The following is a 20,031-nucleotide window of genomic DNA, read 5'->3' on the forward strand; positions in this document are numbered from 1 at the left end:
TCAATTGAAAGAGCTTCAACTATGAGTAATTTTCCAGTAGGATGGTGCATCCCATTCATCACTTCTCACATGAAGAATTAACAGATGGATTAGCAGAGATGGTCTCATACCCTGGCCACCAAGGCCCCTCAGGGAGATACATTAAGGATAAAGTTTATGTGAAACCAATTACAGATGAACACTGAAGGGAAGAATAATTGAAACTTTTGCAACCAACACAGATAAGATGTTGCAGAAGACATGGACAGAAATAGAGTACTGTATGACTGGATCTCTCAAAGTCACTGATAACCAGGAAACAAATTCTCTATTTCAGGAAAGCTATGTTTGATAAATAATAAATTTAAATATTGAAATTAGCAAGAAGTCAAGGGTATTGTTTATAAAATCAAAAACAAGTGAAATGCCTAAAAACCATTGTAAAGGTTTACAGTTAAGATAATAGTATATTTTATGTGTAAGTTACAAAAATGAAATAGAAGATGTAATAGGCTACATATGATAAACTAATTCTGAGAAAATCAGATTCCATAACAAAATTAATTAAGTATAAAATAAATTTTTGTATATATCATCATTTTGAATGGAAAGATTATATAAGATCTTCCATTTATATACTGTGTTTTATAAAAGAAAACAATCATATTTACTGTTGATTATTTGGTGTATTTTCTGTTTTAAAGATTTATACACATATTACAGTCACAAATATGATTAATATATTTAATTATTATAAACTAGTGATGTAACGAATATTCGGTTACTATTCGACCGAATACCTAAAAACAGGAGTAAGAAATAACAAAAACACAGTAAATTAATCATTTTGGTGTTTAGATTTAATGTTATCGGGTTAGTGTTGTTTGTTTATATTTATTTATAACATGCACAAAATAAAAGAAAATAATATTAGTCACCAGGGCCGGATCATCCCATAGACAAATGAGACAAATGTCTAGGGCCTGGTTTTCGAAGGGCCCGGTCAAACTGTCTAATTTGAAAAGATTTGTAAATAAGATAGTTTATTTACAAATCTGAAATTTTTATTAATAAAATTTTAAGATTTGTTTTAGTTTTTCACATTATTTAGTTTTGCTTTATTTATTGTTTTATATTTTTTGTGCGCTCTATTTCTTGTGGCAGAGGGAGGGGGGCCCGGTAAGAAAATGTCTAGGGCCTCAAAGTGGGTTAATCCGGCCCTGTTAGTCACATGTATTTACAATTTATAATTACAAATATCAGCACACGTACACACCTATTCGTTCGAGAATCGTCATACACATCTGAGGGTCTGACCCTGCCTATCCTTTTTAAGCGCTCGTCTTTGCTCTTTCCTTTCTCTTTCCTCTATCTCTCTAGTCCACCTATCCCTATGCATACATCATAATATGCGCTCACGATACTTTTGATTCGTCACTTTTCCGTCGTAGTTTTTCCATTTTATAATTACGAGACTCATAGCGTGGTGATAACGGAGAAAAGAGACAAATAGGACGTCGGTATATGTCACAGTTATGATTTCACAGATTCGAGACAGCTTGATAACCCGAACGGCCCCAGGCTTTCGCCCGTGCACGCTAAGTGACTTTCATTACAAGCATTTAGTTTCCGATGTCTAGGACAACAATTGTTTGGCATTCACGGCCGCAAATTTCGCGCCAATAAGCTGCTTCGACTTGTTCGATTATGTTATTAACTCAATTTCATATTTATTTTCACATTTTCACTTCGCGGTCTTTCTCTGTTTTTTCCCCGTTATTTACACGTACATGTCATTTCATTGTTATTCACATTTGATATCATCATTTATCACATACTGTCGTGACGCTCTTGTTTGTCCGATACAACTGTCAAGAATTAACGCGATTGGCGAAGCGTAGTGAGAGCGGGGTCCTTACCATAATGCGGTTTGTGTGCCAATTTTCGTACGTGCGTTAATCGAGCCGAATATACTATTCGTTGCAACACTATTATAAACGTTTAAATGCTATCAAACCCTACTGGAACCAGCATGACTATTTGTTGTGGATCGTACAAGTCAGATACAGAGGCGCCTAAAATTGTATGAAATCAGGAGCGGATTCTATGGTGCTGTCGGGATGTCGTTGACAAAACATATACAATTATAAACAGTCAAATACAGTATCTAATTTTAAATTCAGTGGCGCCTCGTACTTCGAATTTTAATTCGTTCCAGGAGCCCGTTTGAAGTTCGAATCAATTTTCCCAATTAAAAATAATGAAAAGTGAATTAATCCGTTCCCAAACCCTAAACAATAGGCCATTTCGATAAATTTAGACATCAATACCCATAATGTAAGGTAAAAATTACACAATTAAATGCTCAAACAAAATATGAAAATGATAAATAAAATACATAAATACTGTATAATAAAATGAAAATTGTATTTACTGTACCTTCCTGAAGATGGTGATGTCCCGTTTCTTAAGGCCACTATGCAGTTGCTTGGCTTTCTCAAAGATTTCTCTCTGAGACTACAGTATATCAATTGCTTCTCATTTATCCCCGCTATGAAAAGTTTTCCCATTTCCCCTCAGTAATATGCGATAACCTGAAGGCCAATGCTATCAGAACTTTAGCCATATTTGTTACTTTTGTTGCTTCCTTGTTCTTACATCGTTGACATGGCCGCCACGTGTACCTCTTTCATGCTTTGCGATAAGTTCCTTTTTCATCTCAATCCACACTCTTCTTTGATGCCATGGTTAATAGGTAGGGGTTATATATAAAACCAAACACGGTAAAAATTAAGCGACAAAAGCAATGAAAATTCGAGCGAAACGCAAGACATGCTTTCACAGGCAGAGAGACAACTTGGGCGCACAACAGATGAGTTTATGCAGCGATCGCATTTTTTCGAGATCTTCGGGAAGATATAATAAAACAGGTAAAAATTAAGGATTTTTTATATTTTTGCTGTGAACATATCTAAATAAATACAGTATTTGTTTGTTATTATCTTAATATATACAGCATATAAAGTGAAAGAAAAGACTAATAATTGTACTTTGTACTAGGATTTGTATGAAATCCAATGTATGAAATAAAACAAATTATATGAAAGATCAATAAATAACTTCGAAAAAACATGTTAATAAAAAATTACGAGTATTGAAATTATGAATATTGCACTATATTTGTAATATTGATATTATTGTGGAGAATTTTTTGATGAAATTCCGAATGTGGAGAAATTTTACACACACTGGGGCTAATTGGTTCTGGTAACCTTGACGGAAGAGGCTCTGTCCGTGATATTGAAGATATTCGTAGTACAGGTATCCTTGATTAACTCAACTAACTAATCCCTCGATGCTACCGCGTATATCAAAATCGAGTTAATCAAATACAGTGTTTACAGTATCTCGGTACTCGACCGAACAATCACGATCCATTTTGTATCCTTTAGTTCAAAATTTTCCGAATGAAACTTTCAAAATCACACGTCGAACGTTTAGGAGCATCTTTTACATACACACTACGAGTATTTTTTACTGTTTCTTCTTTCTTTCTTCTTGCAGGTGTTAATATGGAGATTATAGCTCAAATAGGCTCTTTCTCCGATAGACTTGTGTATGATCGCTATGCGACCGATGAGCCAGCCGTACCTGAACGGCCTAATCGCGCGCGGGGGAATTAATGCCTTCCGGGAGGACTTTTATGGGGAACTGGCCTCCTATTCAGTCGTTATTGGCAAGGAGAAAACCCGGAAAACTCCAAGCAGCCAGCCTGTCCGACCGTGGCGCGAACCCACGACGAACCTCCCAGTCTTTAGGGTCTGGTCACCACTACGATGAGCGGCAACGGAGACCACTCGCCCACTGGTGGGGGCATTTTTTTTTTTTTTTTTTTTTTTTTACTGTTTGTATAGTGTTATATCCTTTACGAAACTTAAAAGCCTACTTAATATGCCCGATACGCATTTTATCTGCAGAACGCAAACAAAATGCGAAGTAAAGTTTGAAAATAAGCGCTTATAAAACAAAGAATACAATATCACATTAGCGATAATGGGTTAACTAATTCTGATACTCACAGAAAAACACACCGAATCCGACATTTTTTACTTGAGTTCCCTCATTATGGTAACTTATCTCGTTTTGAATCTTACGTATTTAAAGGGAACGTAATCCGAGAAAAGATAACCAACCATTCGATTAGTTAGCGTTACATCTAACGTGGACACTGTATCATCCCCATTTCTTATAGTAATTAATAACAGGTTAGTGGTTATAATGAAATTATTTGACATACAAAAAATGTTAACAATGTTCAATAAGATTGGGTGGTTTGATAAAACGGGATACTCGTTGTGCAGCTCAACACGTGTTTCTACTTATAGTATAGCATAATGTCAAATTAAGTATTGTTTAACTAAACTTTCACATCCAACTGCTCCTAATTTTTTGTATTGCAAGAATTAGACTATAGTTATATTTAGCTGAGGGCACACCCAGAGTTGATAAGTTGATTCAGTCTTAAAAGTGAAGATGAAACGTATACTTGTGACATTTGCATCCAGAACTTATTACTGTAATAACAAATCTTTGCTCTTTAGCCAGTGTTTCGACTATTAACCCGCTCTTTCCTATTTATATGAGTAACTTCATAGTTTAACATATTGATATTTAAATCACCAATTACGTAACAACTGTTTACATATGAATCTATAGAAACACACTGTAATAAATCAGACAACAGAAGTAAAAGTAAGTAAAATGAGGTTGTAGATCTTTTATACGATAGTTATAATCTTATTTTTATTGAAAAGATTCTTTGGTAAACGAAAATTCATAACAGATATGATGTTTTACAAACATCAACATACCCTCATATTGTCTATTGTTACGTTTCATAATTCAATATTATAACTTCTTGTAAGGAATTGCCATTAATTAAGCTCGTAATTCTAAGTTTAGAAATAATATGAAAATCAAGTTTTAGATTGTTTAACAATACCAGAAGCAACAAATATTATCCTTGTGCGTTAACGTAAAATATGGATATATTTTGTTTATGAAGAAAAAAATGAAAATGAAGTTCAGTTTTGTATCCGGCCCTTCCAAATGCCAAAAACTGGCATCAAAACTTGCGACACGTACAGTACACAGACATTAGTGTACCTCACACTGCCTGACGAAGTGATAAAAAGTGGACATATTTATTTTTCTATATCTAGTAACTGTGGTTCGAATTTAATTTATTGATAAACCTATACATTTTCAAATATTCGCTGGTGTGGATTTTCGTATATTTATAACCGTGTGATGATTTTTGGTAGAAGTTTTTCCATAGAAATATTACAGTCACTACGGAATTTTTGTTAATATTCAGTTTAAAGTTTGACTTTGTACTAATACACTGACTTTGCACTTATGAAATTTTGACTTTGCACTGATAAATACAATACATTTTATATATTTTATCCATTTAGATAAATTGCATAACACGTGTTGGGGTATTATTCAGCTTTTTTATTACTGATGACAATTACTATTTTTAACAAGAATAACTTTCAATGAAAATGTAATATGATTATATTTATTATGAATTTATTATTTCAACGATAATAAATTAATCGATAACGATAAGAAAGATAAGAAAGTAGTTTTTGAGGAGTCATTTTTTGAGGTCATCTTTTGGCACATAGAGGAGCGGGACATAATCATAAACTTCATTTTTCTTTATCTCAGAACCAAATATTAATACATTCAATAGCTCTTTAAGCATCATTTATTTCTTGTATAGGTTGTAAGATTTCCCATATGAGAGTCAATATTCTTGAAGAGTTTAGATTTTCAGCCATTTATATTTAATTGAAAAAAATAATCAAAGTTGCACAAAAGATGAAAATTATCACCATTTTCAATGTAATCGTGATTCACACGCAAGTATCACAGGAATGATAATAATTACAGTATATGATTAATGCACGCCTATATTTTGTTATTGTTTACTTCATTTGAATTATATTTCTAAAATATGTACAAAATTTTCCATTTAAATATTTTATAGGCTAATATATTTTATTTTTATCGAATTTGTATTTCGATTGTTCTATTCAAACAGATTTCACAATGAAGAGACTAAATCTTTTCCCAGTTATCTTAGACAATTAATTTATTTTTAGATAAATGAAGTTACAATAATTTGTGTAACTGAGAAATATCAAAAGGAAATATCTACACAATTTTATTTGAGTGTAAATAACGAGTAAGAAACTGTTAGTGTAATTCTTCTTCTGGTTTTCTACATGACATTAATTTAGAATTTCAATTTCGAAATATGGCAATTCTCTTTCATTCAGCATCAAACACACAATTCCAAATCATAAATTCCATGCTATAAGAATGAAATTATATTTGGTTATGGCAATGCGACACTGCCGAGGGGATGCTTTTCCTTGACTCTTATGGGAAACTAGCTCCTATTTAATTGTTACTAAGGTGAAGAAAAACGAACTCTGACCTTTCCTCACCTTCTCTATTACTTCCGTATACCATAATTTGATAAAGATCGTGCGGGGAGCTGGACCAATGTCCAATCCAAGATTTTCTACTAACTGGTGAATCGAACTCAATGGATGATGTATCACTCGGATAGCAATATATTTCATGAACTTCTCTGTTAATTTCAAAATTCTGGTTTACTTAAACTTTATAATTATTTATTATTTGAATTAAATTAGCAAAAATAATAGTTTTTATAGTCGTATCTCCAGTGGGTTATCTCTAGTATGACTTAATAAACTTATTCATTTTTGGCATTTATAATCTTTTAAAATATTCATCCCCTTACTTCCAAAAATGAAGCTGTTCCTTTTTTATAATGATTAATAATTGATGCTATTAAATTCTGATGATTAAAAGTCGAGACGGTGGGAAGATAAAGGGGATCGTGTGTATCTCCAGTAGGATCGGACTTAATGACGATTTTACTCGTTATTACCATTTACAATTTTTTTTATAAAACCCGTCCCTACCCTCAAAATTAAGGTTTTTTTGCCATTTTATAATAATTAAAAATATTAAAAATTTTTAATAATAAAATATCATAACAGATAGTGCCACACACGCAGTATTAAATGTTGCCGGGAAAGTTAAGCAACTCTTTGATATGCTTTTTAAATTAATTTCAAATTACACGGTTTAGATTTGTTGAAAGTTTATTTCATTATTCTAATCCATCGTTTTGTAAATAATATAAATAAAAATAGTAAATAAGTTTAAAAACAGGTTTTATATCGTAGTATATTTGAAATTATGGAACTTCCTTCTTGGTCGGGGCCCGGGAAAGTCGTATAAGAACCATTGCCAGCTTTTTTGTTTTGTATTTATTATATAAAATATAATTTCGTACCTATTGAATGTTTTGATAAAGCTTTTGATAAGAACAATTTTTAACAATAAGATATTTTCAAAAGTTCTCAGTACGTCAGTAGCCGCATTATCGCCTATTTTAAAAGATAAATAGATAAAAACAGATTATAAAACAAAAATAAATTAAAATTCTAATCGAAACTAGTTTAAATTCGAGTATTTTTCTAGCAATAAGGTAAGTAACAATAATTGTTTATTTTAATTTCTAATACTGTATTCATTTTCATATTTTATCATTAATTAACTTAAAATATATATAAATTGTATGTTTTAAATATTCATATACATATTCGTGAACAGTTTAAAATGTTAAAGTACAATTACAAGGAAAAGAAACAAATATTGATTTTAATTAAAATGTCTGAAAATTTAAGTAGCCACTTCTAAATCTTTTTCAATTTAGTTACTATTTTTTTTTTTTTAATTTATATTATTTATAAAACGCTGGATTAGAATAATAAGATAAACTTTCAATAAATCTAAGTTCGTAATTTGAAATTAAAAAATCCTATCGAAGAGTTGCTTAACTTTCCCGGCAACATTTAATACTGCGTGTGTGGCACCATCTGTTATGATATTTTATTATTAAAATTTTTAAATAATTTTAATTATTATAAAATGGCAAAAAAAAACTTAATTTTGAGGGTAGGGACGGGTTTTATAAAAAATTGTAAATGCTAATATCGAGTAAAATCGTCATTAAGTCCGATCCTACTGGAGATACACACGATTACCTTCATCTCTCGACTTTTAACCACCAAAATTTAATAGCATCAATTCCCTAATGAATCAATCCCTGCAAAATTTCAGAAATTTTTGACAAAAAGCACAGGAGTTATTAAGTTTCAAAGAGGGTGAACTAAATACCTCCACATACACTAACATTCATATATACAGAAAAAAAACCCCGAATCTTCTTGAATTTCTTGACGTTTTAAGGTCTCCCGAGTCCAAAATTGTAAAAATCTTGAAGGACCATTTTTTGACCGATCGTTATACTTTCCTTCTGTTATATTTACAGCCGGGAAAGTAAAAATCACTAGTAACGAGTTCTTAAAAAATATTATTTCACTTCATTATTTGTGTTATCTATGCATACAAAAGTTCCTACACCGTTCAACGTATCCGCACTAACATGGCAAGAGTATTCTTCAACGCCCTAGAAAAAATGCTGCAGGATCCCTACCACGAAACACTGTAAAGCCAATTCCCTCTTAAAAAGTTTCTCGATTTAAAGTTATGTTTTATAGTTCATTATTCTAAATACCCGGATCAATAAATATAGGCCTACACTACTAAAACCATTGTTTTTATCACCCTTTTTCAAGTGAAGCTCACCGATCCTTCACTCCCTCAAAAGCGCGAAAAATGCTGATCACACGCAGCTAATTACTGATAATACTTTGGGGGACCCGGGTTCGAATCCGGACGGATCGATGGTCCGTTCGGATGCGTCGGGCCCCGTCCCTCACCACCCGGTAATCCCAAAGTGGGCCTGGCCGAACCCATAACGGGCTTGCTAAAAGAGGCCCTCTTAGTGCCTACAGAGCAGAAAGAGTTTAAAAAAGTATGAAGACGTAAAATAAGAAGGAAAAAATTACAACAAAAAAAAAAGAATAATGTAGAGCGCACAAACTATCATATTTTGCGAAATCATAAATTATCCTTTTTATTTTTTTTATCTTAATCTTATCTTAATTATCATTGACGCCATTCTGAGAAATTTTATGCTCAAGGTATTTTTTCTCTTTTGTTTATTTGAATTAAAAGAATTTTTCCCTTTCAAAATCGAAAGTTAAGTAGTAATAATTCTTGATTGATTAAATAAATTTTTCCCTGTTTAGAAAGTCTCTGTTTCCTTGCTGACGGATAGTTCTAGACTTGGATTTGTGAGGGGAGAAGCATTCGAGTATATTTAAAGAATTCTCAAACTTTTTTAATATTACTAGGTACGTGTCTCTAAAAGTAACTAGTTTATTATTTACTGGTAATTCAATGTAGCTAATATCATTATCCTGCAGATATTTAAAATAGTTTTTACACTTTCTTATGATTTTTCGACAGGGTAAGTTAGTTATTTTATGGATAATTCAATCATTTCTTTGTGAAAAAAAATGAATATGATACGTTTGTCAAACGCTTGGACCGTTTTAAACGTGATTATTTGAACTAATTTTCTACCATCCTCATTCATTTTAAATTCGGTCGTGAATCATAAATAAATTTCAATTGAGTATCTTCAGTTATGTGTTGTCATTTTCACTTCTAAACGAATGCGACTAGATACCATTTCTAAGCTATAACAAGAACAAAACTTCTGCAATGTCGGCAAATTTACAGTTGTGAAGGTGTAGGAATGTATTCTCTCAAGTCTCCAAGTGGTTGGCCAGATAAACTTTCTTTTCAAACAAAACGATATCGTACAAGAAAGATTGACGAATGATACTAGGCTTGGATTCGTAAAGAAAAGCAAATGGAAAGTCATGTGAGAATGTGAAACATAGAAGAGGTTCAACGTAAAAGTGAATACGCTGTTAGAATCAATAAAGTGCTTGATATACAATCTTGATTTGTCCGAATTGCAGGGCTGTGGAGTCGCGTAAAAATCTACCGACGCCAACTCCGACCAGGGGCGGACTTGTTACCAAAAGAGACCCGGAAATTCTGATGTCATTACGTGACCTCAGAATAAAAGATTCAATAAATAGAGTTCTAATAAAGATAAAACGCAGAAACTTTTTATTTCAAAGCTAAAAGACTTCTCTGAGTAATATATAAATATGTATTCGATAATTTTTACTTTTCCGGCTGTTATATATAACAGAGGGAAAGTGTAGCGCTCGGTCAAAAAATGACCCCTCCCAAAATTTTACATTTTTGGACTCGGGACACCTTGAAATTTCGAGACATGCAAAAGATTCGAGGTTTTTTTCTATGTGTGTGGATGTTATGCTGTGTGTGGGAGATATGATTTTGTTCACCCTGTTTGAAGCTTAATAATTTCTGTAGTCAGAATCGGAGTAAGATGGTTTAACACAGGAGTTAGTTATTAAGCGTCAAAGTGGTTGAACTAAATCGTGTCCCCATATACATTCTAACATCTTAGGCGAGAACATCTTAATGGGTTTTACTGTACTATTATAAAATGACAAAATAGCTTACTTTGAGGGTAAAGACGAATTTTATTTTATTTTAAATTTTGTACGCTAATAACGAGTAAAATATTTATTAAGAGATATGACACATGACCACTTTTATGTCTTCACCCTGTCGACCTTTAATTAAGAACCAAAATTGAATAGTATTAATGCCTCTTTATACGCAAGCTACAGTGCCACATTTCGTTTCTTAAACTTTACCCATTCTGAGATATTGTTTAATATCTCAGAACAGAAAATAAAGAAATTAAACAAATTAGACGTTAACACACACACGCGCACGAAATTTTCCCCTTTATTGACTTTTTTGAGAGGTTCGGGAGGTCTCCAAACGTGTAGCTTTGCAAAAAAAATTTGGAGGGTCAAATTTGACACGATTCCAATACTTTTCCGTTTTATATACATAACAAGTTGGTAAGTAAAAAGGAGTCGGAGTCGGTGGATTTTTCGACGACTCCGACTCCGGCTAAAACACCAAAACTCCACGACTCCAACTCTGACTCCACAGCCCTGCCGAATTGTAACATAACGATCAAAGACACTGCAAAAACTGTCCAAGATTGACTGAAATTGCAAGAGTTTGACATTCGGCAATAACCTCAATCTCTGATCGTTAATCCTATTGAGCTTCTATAAACTACAATAAAGAAAAAAACTCTTAATATCAAACATCTGAATTAATCGAATAGAATCCAGGATATCTGGAAGGAACTGTTCTGTATTGTGTCCCAGACGTCCTACATGAAGTTTCAGATGTACTGTACTGTAAAACTAAATATTATCTAGATTTGATCGAGAGTAAGACGAAAAAAATTGAAGCTGTGATTTCATCAAAGAAAACAGACAAAATATTTTCTTTAAAGAAAGTAATCGATAAACTTATATTTCCCAATGTTATCTAATATTTAAATTAGATTTTGTTTCTTTATAATTATTAATCAATCACTAACCACCTTAGGACTGTTGAGAAAGATTTATTTAAAAACACGCAAATCATCTCAGCCTAATTTATTAAATTAAGCCATCATCAGATGATATACCGGTATTTACAATTACTACTTTTTAACTGTTTGAAAGAACAATGATCCACGCGGAATTTTTAAATAATTCTTATTGCCCTGTCAGTACTAAGAAGGCCTTTTTTGGCAGGCTAACTGTGGATTTGGCCAGGGACACAATGGGGCAATCAATTGGTTCAACATATCCAGATGGGCCACCCCCGAAAACTTCCTGGAGTTTTTGGGCCCGACAGGATTCGTTCCCGGGTTCCCAGAGCGCCATAACATCCAACAATTCTGTACTTTGAGTAAAATTTATAATTACAACACTGCTTATACATCTGTTGTTTTTAATATTTTTATTGTTTTCCTTGTTTTTGAAGCATTATGATCAATGTCTTTATTCAGTTTAGTAATTATCTCGGAAACCTTGGAACTAAGCTAGAAGTTTGCACTTGATATCCTTGAACAACAACCAGGACATGTAGCGCACATTTTATGTTCTTATCTCTAATTTCAAATTTGTATTTCGTAACCGTATTTAACTGCTTACAACTTGCTTCACACGCTCAATTACTGAGTATAAATAGAACTGACAATTCAAATAATCATGTACTGAATTCTAGAAATATTACTCAAGAGACTATAGTATTATTATTATATAGGGTCATCGATTATAATTGAAAACATTTATATTATTATTTTAATATAAAATGAAACGTTTATTCAAAATATAATATATAAATAAAATAATATCTTGTTTTCTACATTGTTTCTGCGGGTAATCATGTAACTCAAGATAAATATGAGCTTGGCATTTATACAATCATCGTTGTACTGTACTGTACATATATAGGCCTATACAGTATATATAAGAAGCTTTAAGTTTCTAAGTTTCTAACTTTCTAAGTTTCTATATAATTTTCTATTCTTTTTCAGTTCTATGTTTAAAATATGACACTACAAGCATCTAGATACGTAATCAGAAGTTTGTCCGGTTTTGAAAGATGCCTATCGAATATTAGATATCAAACTACGGAAATTTTTGTTCAAGATACGGAAGAAGATATAATTAACGCTAAACCGTTTGAAGAAATACCAGGAGACAAGAGAATACCGATTATTGGAACCGCGTGGACATTTCTACCTTTCATTGGTATGTATGATATTTAAATATAGACCTATGTCCGAATTACTTTTGAAAGCAATGCATATTCTAACGTGAAAAATGTGTAATGGGAATTGTGAATAATGCAGTGGAAATCACACATTTGTGCAGTAATTAACTGTCCGATTTTCGGTTATATAAGTATTTCTTTCTTCTGGTTAAAGTTAAAATATTTACATAAATTAATCAGTGTATGATAGCCTAAAAACCTATTCAAAACGGTACCCGAATAAAATGGTAATCAGAATAAACAGAAGAAATTCTTCGGAGTAATTTTCTATATTAAAAAAGAATCTGTTCCAAACGGAAACCTGCAAAGTAGGAAAAATATTCGATACCGTGCGATTCTAGTTTACACACGTTTTACTGTACATTTGGCATACGAAAAAAAAAGAGTTAATTTAAAAAATTTGTGCAGTATGGCGGGGAAAAAGCCTTAGATTAAGACCTGTAGAAAGCTTTCTGATTTAGATATATCTGAACCTATTTTCCAAATTATAAGCTAGTATGTTAGAAGAATGAAATACCTTACTTCATAATTTTTTCGATAATTTGAAATTATGGTTATACTAGACTAAAAACTCTTTTTGAAAAAGTTGCACATAGCATATACAGGATGTCCCAAATTAAACTTGAAGTTTCCCAGTTGGCTACAGTAAAAACTATTTATTACAAAGTCATGAAAGTTTGGGAATGCCTTAATGAGATGAGAATTTTTCTAGAGCAAAAAAAGTTAGTTTCAGAAACCACCACTAGAGAGCGCTTTTCAAGCTGAACTAGTGGGCTGCAAGATGTTAGGAATTGAATCCATGCGATTTTTCTCTCGGGCTTTGGCCTATCGTGATCCCATAACATCGCTATCAGACTTTCAAAGATTTTCTTTCATAAGATAAATATAAATTTTATGAATATTGATTAATATCGTTACTTATGAGAAATTTCATTTCAGTTTCTAGAGAAAAATGGTACTTGGTAATTATACGAAACACTTTTAGACCAGAACACCTATCTAACCAATGCAATAACTCTAACTCACAATCAGTGTTCGGCATTACTGCAGCCCAATAATCTCATCAATATAACATATGTATAATTAACACGTGCTAAATATATTCTTCTATTGTGTTTGAATACACAATAAAATAATATACTTAGCACGTAAATCTTATTAAGCAATTACTATAAATAATTGTAATGTATGATAATGTTATAAGTAAATAGATTATTGAGTGAATCACTTTGCGTCACGACAAGACAGATTAGATTAAGTAACAATATTAACTGAACTTATAATAATATTTATTAAAACTTTTAATAAAAATAATGAAACGTGAGTGACAAATTTTAACCAATGGCAGTGCGAACTGACGGTGCTTTTGTTTATCTGGGTTGTATAAAAAAATCGCTTTCGAGAGAATAACTCTATACGAATATTTCATAGTCAGTCTTTCATGAATGTGGCCTCCGTCTTCAATCATTCAACCGCCCCATTGTTGGTTGGGAAAACCCACAGTGGGTATAAAAAAGAGGTCTTTTACTATTCACAGGACGGAAAGAGTTTTAAAAAAGTCGAATCAGTAATTAGACAATAGAGTATGCTTTTACGTCCGCATTTCCTGCACAATGACATACGTAGAAAAGAGGATTGTATTGGAATCGTGTCAAATTTGACCCTCAGGTTTTTTTGCAAATCTCCAAGTTTTGAGACATTCTGAATCCAAAAAAGAAAAAAAGAAAAATAAAGTTTCGTGGATATGCATATGCGTGTATGTGTGTAGGCATGCATTTCGCTTAATATCTCAGGATGTGGTAAAGATTAAAGATTAAGAAAAGAAATTTATCGTGGTGACTCATATATCAGAGGTATTAATGCTATTAAATTTTGGTGGTTAAAGGTCGAGGGAGTGAAAAGATAGCAGGTGGCCATGTGACATATCTCGAGAGGGGTAGATCTTAATGAAGATTTTATTCGTTATTAACATTTACACTTTTTTATAAAGTCATTTCCACCCTCAAAATGAAGCTTATGTCATTTTATAGTAATTAAAAATATAAGAAGTTTTATAATAAAATTTCATAACAGATGACGCCGCACAATTTTATTTATTTTGCTTAATAATATAAAAGCTATTTTTTAAAATAAAAACTCGTAACAGCCGGGAAATTACGCAAATCGTTGTTGGATTTATTTAATTTCTTTGTTAACAGATTAATTTCCATTTTTGCCCTAATCACAATATCTCTTAAACGTATATTTTGTTTAATTTTAGAACATAAAATCCTTTTTTAAATAAATTAAGGCTTTTGTACAATTAGATAGTATATGCTTAGACCTACATTGTCTTAGGAATGCCAGAATTTTCTTTTTACTATTCGCGTAAAATATTCAATCGCAAAAAACCCGAGTTATATTAATCAGTGCCGTAACTAACTTTTTATATGTCCTATGCAAGATTTTAGTTTGGCTCCTCTTTTTTTTGAAGAAAAACATAAAAACAAATACGATAGAAATGGCTAGTTATTTAAAAACTTGAATCCGTCCACATAGTAGAAAATTTAAAATTAAAATATAATACTGGTCATTTTTTAATACCCAATCTCAAAGTCTTCCCTTCGTCCTTGCACACGTTGCACAAGCACAGAATCCGTTGCATCTACCTAGTTACAAAGGCAGTGATATCAATATCAGTAAAGAATAAAAGATCAATTCATATGCCCAGATAATAACCATTTGACAAACTACGATACGAAGTATAACAACTTCCACTATTAACGCTCTTATCATGAACAACAACAAGAGAAACATTACCAGAGAATAAAAAAAAGTCTATTATTTTATCTCTGACGTAATTATCGTTTGTTAGTACGAATTTTGATATAGATTTTGTGTCGTAATCATGTCTTTCAGGTGTAAACAGATCTGTTGCAATATATAAACTATTTGACAAATAATTTCATATTTGTACACTATCGACATTATCAGACTTCAAAAGATTATTATTGAAATCACGATTAAATATCAAATTTTTAAATAAATGTACTTTGATGTATAATCCAACAAACTATACAGTATATACACCAAATAAAACTACTGTACAGTAGAGCGTCGTTTATCCGAAGGTCTGTTATCCGAAGGAATTCCAGTCGACAAATTTAAATTTTTGCCACTGCTGTGGCGCTGTAATCTTTGGCTATGTCTTCGGCTACTCAAATATTTTACGTTTTTGATACTAAATTAACTTCTGAAGTATAATTTTTTTATTGTTTTTATATTTTTCATTATATTTATTTTGTTCATACAAAATAAAAAAATAATTTTTAACGATACAATAGTCTTCGTTAGGCTTAACATCGACGAAAATTCAATGCGAAGCGACACGCAACGGAGAAAAATTTCAACACGGGATAAATTAATATATTTTTTCGTACATAATCGGTTATCCGAAAAACAAGTTATCCGAACAACTCCAGTCCCCAATTGATTCGGATAGACAACGCTCTACTGTATTTATATATTTTAAATACAGTACTTTACAAATATTTATTTATAAAATATATATTTTATAATTATAGGATTATAATAATTTATTTTCTGTAAACTTTATACTGTAAATATTTACAGTTTTCAGCGAAGAGACACCAGAACGTTTATATAACAACACAGAGAAGGGAATTCCAAATCATTTTCAAGATTCTGTTATCGCATTATCAAATTCAATGAGCAATTATTTATTGTGATTTCGTCATAATGCCGGACTGCAATTTTGAATCATATTTTTAATTTATTTCATTTAAAATGTATGCTCTCTATCTCAAATTAGTAGTGTCTTGCCTCTGTACATCATACTTTTCCATTGTCGAAGGAGTCGTGCCGGTAATCTACTTATTCCATTCAGGAGAAAATTATTGAATTAAAATAACGTAACTTTCAGTTTGTTTCGGAAGTTCGTATATAGTTAATCGGGACCTCCTGCCCCTAAGATTTCTACGCCTGGTCTTGTCTTCCATCTATCTATCGACAAAGTTGTGTGAAGAATTTGCTTCATATAAATTTAAAACTATAAATTTATTACGACAAAATTCGTATAAAAAGATTAAATTAACAATTATAAATAATGTATTTTTAATAAAATTAAAATATCGTAACACAGTTTTTTTTATTGTGTTTCTTTTAATGTAGGAAAGTACGATCATAAAAAATTTCACGAAGCAAGTTTGAGGAAATACGAACAATATGGCCCTATCGTCAGGGAACAACTCGGTGGTTCTTATAATGCAGTTCTACTGTATGATCCTAAAGATATGGAAAAAGTATTTCGACACGACGGGAAATACCCTTCCAGACCGGGTATCGAATTTTTAGCAGCTTACAGAAATCTTAGGCCACAATGGTATAAATCTGGAGGTTTGGCAGTATTGTAAGTACAGATATTAAACTAAATTAATAAATTTGAAAAAAATTATCGATAAATATTAATTAAAATACCTACGATGATACAACAAATTTAATTGATAGAGAAGGTAAAGAATGGGGCGAATTTCGTGTAAATGTGCAACAGACATTATTGCGACCAAAGTCAGTTCTCAATTATCTAAATCCTATGGATCAGGTAGCTAACGACATGATAAATAAAATTAAAAAGTTAAGAAACGAGTCGAATGAAGTCCCAGAACTCTTAAGCGAGTTATACAAATGGGCTTTGGAATGTAAGTGAATCTTTTAAATGTCTTACAGTCATTGTTCGACGATTATTTTATATTGTACAATTTATTTATTTCGAATTTAGCTTTAGCTTCGATGGCTCTTGACAAAAGATTGGGATGTTTGGAAGATGATTTAAAAGAGGATTCGGAAGCGATGAGAATGATCAGAGCAGCACACGGAACATTCCAAGGGATGAGTGATTTGATATTTGTACCAATGCGTCTTTGGAAGTACATTCCAACAAAAGCTTGGAAGCAATTTGTTGAAGCTCAGGACGATTTTGCAAAGTAAATTGTTTCACTTTTAGATCATCTCAAAATAATGTTAAATGCTATCCGAAACAAATTTCTAATGTATTTTTTTTTCTGTTTTCTATAGAATCGCATTTAAATATGTAAAAGAAGCAATGGAGAGAATCGAAAATAGTAAAGACGAAGACAGAGAAATGACTTTTATCGAAAACTTATTAATGACCAAAAATATCGATCACAGAGATGCAGTTACCATGTTACTAGACATGTTACTAGCGGGAGTTGATACGGTAAGATATGTATAGTATGAAAACTGTAAATGCAATTGTTTGTTTCATATAAATTTCGAAATAGTATCGATATATTGCTAACTGACAATATCAAATGAAAATGTGTGTAGTTTTTATATTGGAAAATTGCCAATTAGGGGAATAATTTGGAAATAGTCTATGCTATAAATCAGAAAAGGATACTGGACTCATATAAGTTAAACAATAATTAATTAGCGCATATACTTTTGGAGAAATAGCTCTTTGTAACTTATGTATTGGTTTTCCTTTGTAACTGTGTTTAAGCGAATATCATAAGTTCTATATAAGTGCATATAATACGTCGTCTACTGAAATGTTAATTATTATAGCGTAAACGTGTTCTAATTTGAAAGTAAAAATACGCGTTCGTGCTAAGTCAACTGCCGTTTTCAGTTTTAAAAATTGATTTTTAGAAATGAGCCAGCCTAGAAATTCGTCTGATTCTTCTTCTCTTCAGAAAAAACGTCCAATTTAAGAAAACCTGGCTTCAAGTGAATGAATTCAAAAATTTGTTAACTAGTAGTAATAATAATAATAGAGTTTGCGCACATGTTCTACGTTATATTTACCGGGCGTTATAATTAGAAACAACGTTAAATGATGTTTGCGCATCCAAGCAGGTTATGTTTTAAGAAGATAACAAATATAGATGCCACTGAAGCTCTCGTTTTGTTTTCTTCTGGAGATATCGAAGATAGTGTCGTGGCATTAACAATTAAATAATTAAGGGTAAAATTGCACTTATGTAGTCCCTATGGCGGCACTTCCGCTCGCCATCTTGTTTGTGGACGCGACGTCCACAAACAAGATGAAGACCGGCGTAGCTACTTATTACACCGGCATTTAAAGAAAAAAAATCTTTCACTCACCGTTGACGTATTTCTAATTCCTTTTCTCTTATTTATTCGGTAAAAAACACGGTTCGGATGATTCTTTCGTAATTTCATCCTTTTCCATCGTAGAAACATTTTCCGCATTCACACACATGTTTACATTCTTCCTCTTACGATTTTCGGACTTATTGGTACTTACTTTCAGGGCTGAAGGTACAATATCTGGCTCTTTCCAAACTGAAACACGTCCCATTCCCGGATAAAACTTACTCGAAGCTGAACAAACAGTTCGAACAGTTCTCTTAGTTTTTTTCCTTTTGCTCACAACAATCTCGTCGATTTCGACAATCTTTCCAGGTCCATCCAATCTTCATTCCGGTAAAATTAGACTATGAAACCATCATAATGTGTAGCACGAAATTCGCCCAGTCAACAGCTGTTCGACCACTCACACCCACAGCCAAACAGATGACGCTCAACGTACCGTACATTCTATGCAAATTAGATGCCAAATAAACAAAAAAATAGTTTCCCAAGAAATTTTCCCAAATTTACGTCGAAAAATTACTTCAAATGAGGAACTGTTCGTATTGTATTTATGACATCGAAAAGAAACAGAATCACGATCCTTTCGATAATTTCATTTACCACGATCATCACATTTCGAACAATCTGCATCTGCAAGTTGCGTACCAAACTTTATGGCAAACTTAACATCCGATGAAATTCTCTTGTCAAGATTAAATTCAAGATATTCCGATACTAAAAAATGAAAGAAACCTCTTGAAGTACACTTTTGCCAAGAAAGTTGTCGATGTTTTCCAAACTCCGACAATACACAACAAAATATCAAATGTAAACTTCGAAAAAAAGATTCACACAACAATATACTGTATAACTTTTTAAACCTGAATAATTAAATTACTCTTAATAAAGTTATAAAATGTTAGGAAATTAATCTAGAACTGAAATGACGTTAGAAATCTTGTAAACTAAAGAAGCGACACCTAGATTAACTTTCAAAACACACGGGTTGTCGAGAAGTGGCGCCATAGGGCTACCTAGATGCACTTGTACCTAATTAAAAGATGATAATTAAAAGCGAGATTGCAAACACAGATACCCAAGCAAAAACAATATAACCGATAAACACCAAGGGCATTCTTATGTGGCGGTGCGAAACGATGACGATGCATCGAAACCGCG

General features: G+C 32.1%; 1 protein-coding gene across 1 annotated transcript in view; it reads left to right on the top strand.

Annotated features, from left to right (window-relative positions):
- Positions 1–7,518: 7,518 nt before the first annotated feature.
- LOC111627517 overlaps positions 7,519–20,031 on the top strand; it is a 39,586-nt gene continuing 27,073 nt past the window's right edge. The window contains exons 1-7 of the mRNA XM_023371107.1: positions 7,519–7,576; positions 9,246–9,350; positions 12,497–12,713; positions 16,906–17,143; positions 17,242–17,432; positions 17,513–17,717; positions 17,809–17,971. Coding sequence (XP_023226875.1) covers positions 12,512–12,713; positions 16,906–17,143; positions 17,242–17,432; positions 17,513–17,717; positions 17,809–17,971 — 999 coding nt within the window. The 5' untranslated portion in view covers positions 7,519–7,576; positions 9,246–9,350; positions 12,497–12,511. The remainder of the gene's footprint in view (positions 7,577–9,245; positions 9,351–12,496; positions 12,714–16,905; positions 17,144–17,241; positions 17,433–17,512; positions 17,718–17,808; positions 17,972–20,031) is intronic.

Source organism: Centruroides sculpturatus, unplaced genomic scaffold (assembly GCF_000671375.1).
Source record: "Centruroides sculpturatus isolate CEXI.00-Female unplaced genomic scaffold, Cexi_2.0 scaffold273, whole genome shotgun sequence".
NCBI lineage: Eukaryota > Metazoa > Arthropoda > Arachnida > Scorpiones > Buthidae > Centruroides > Centruroides sculpturatus.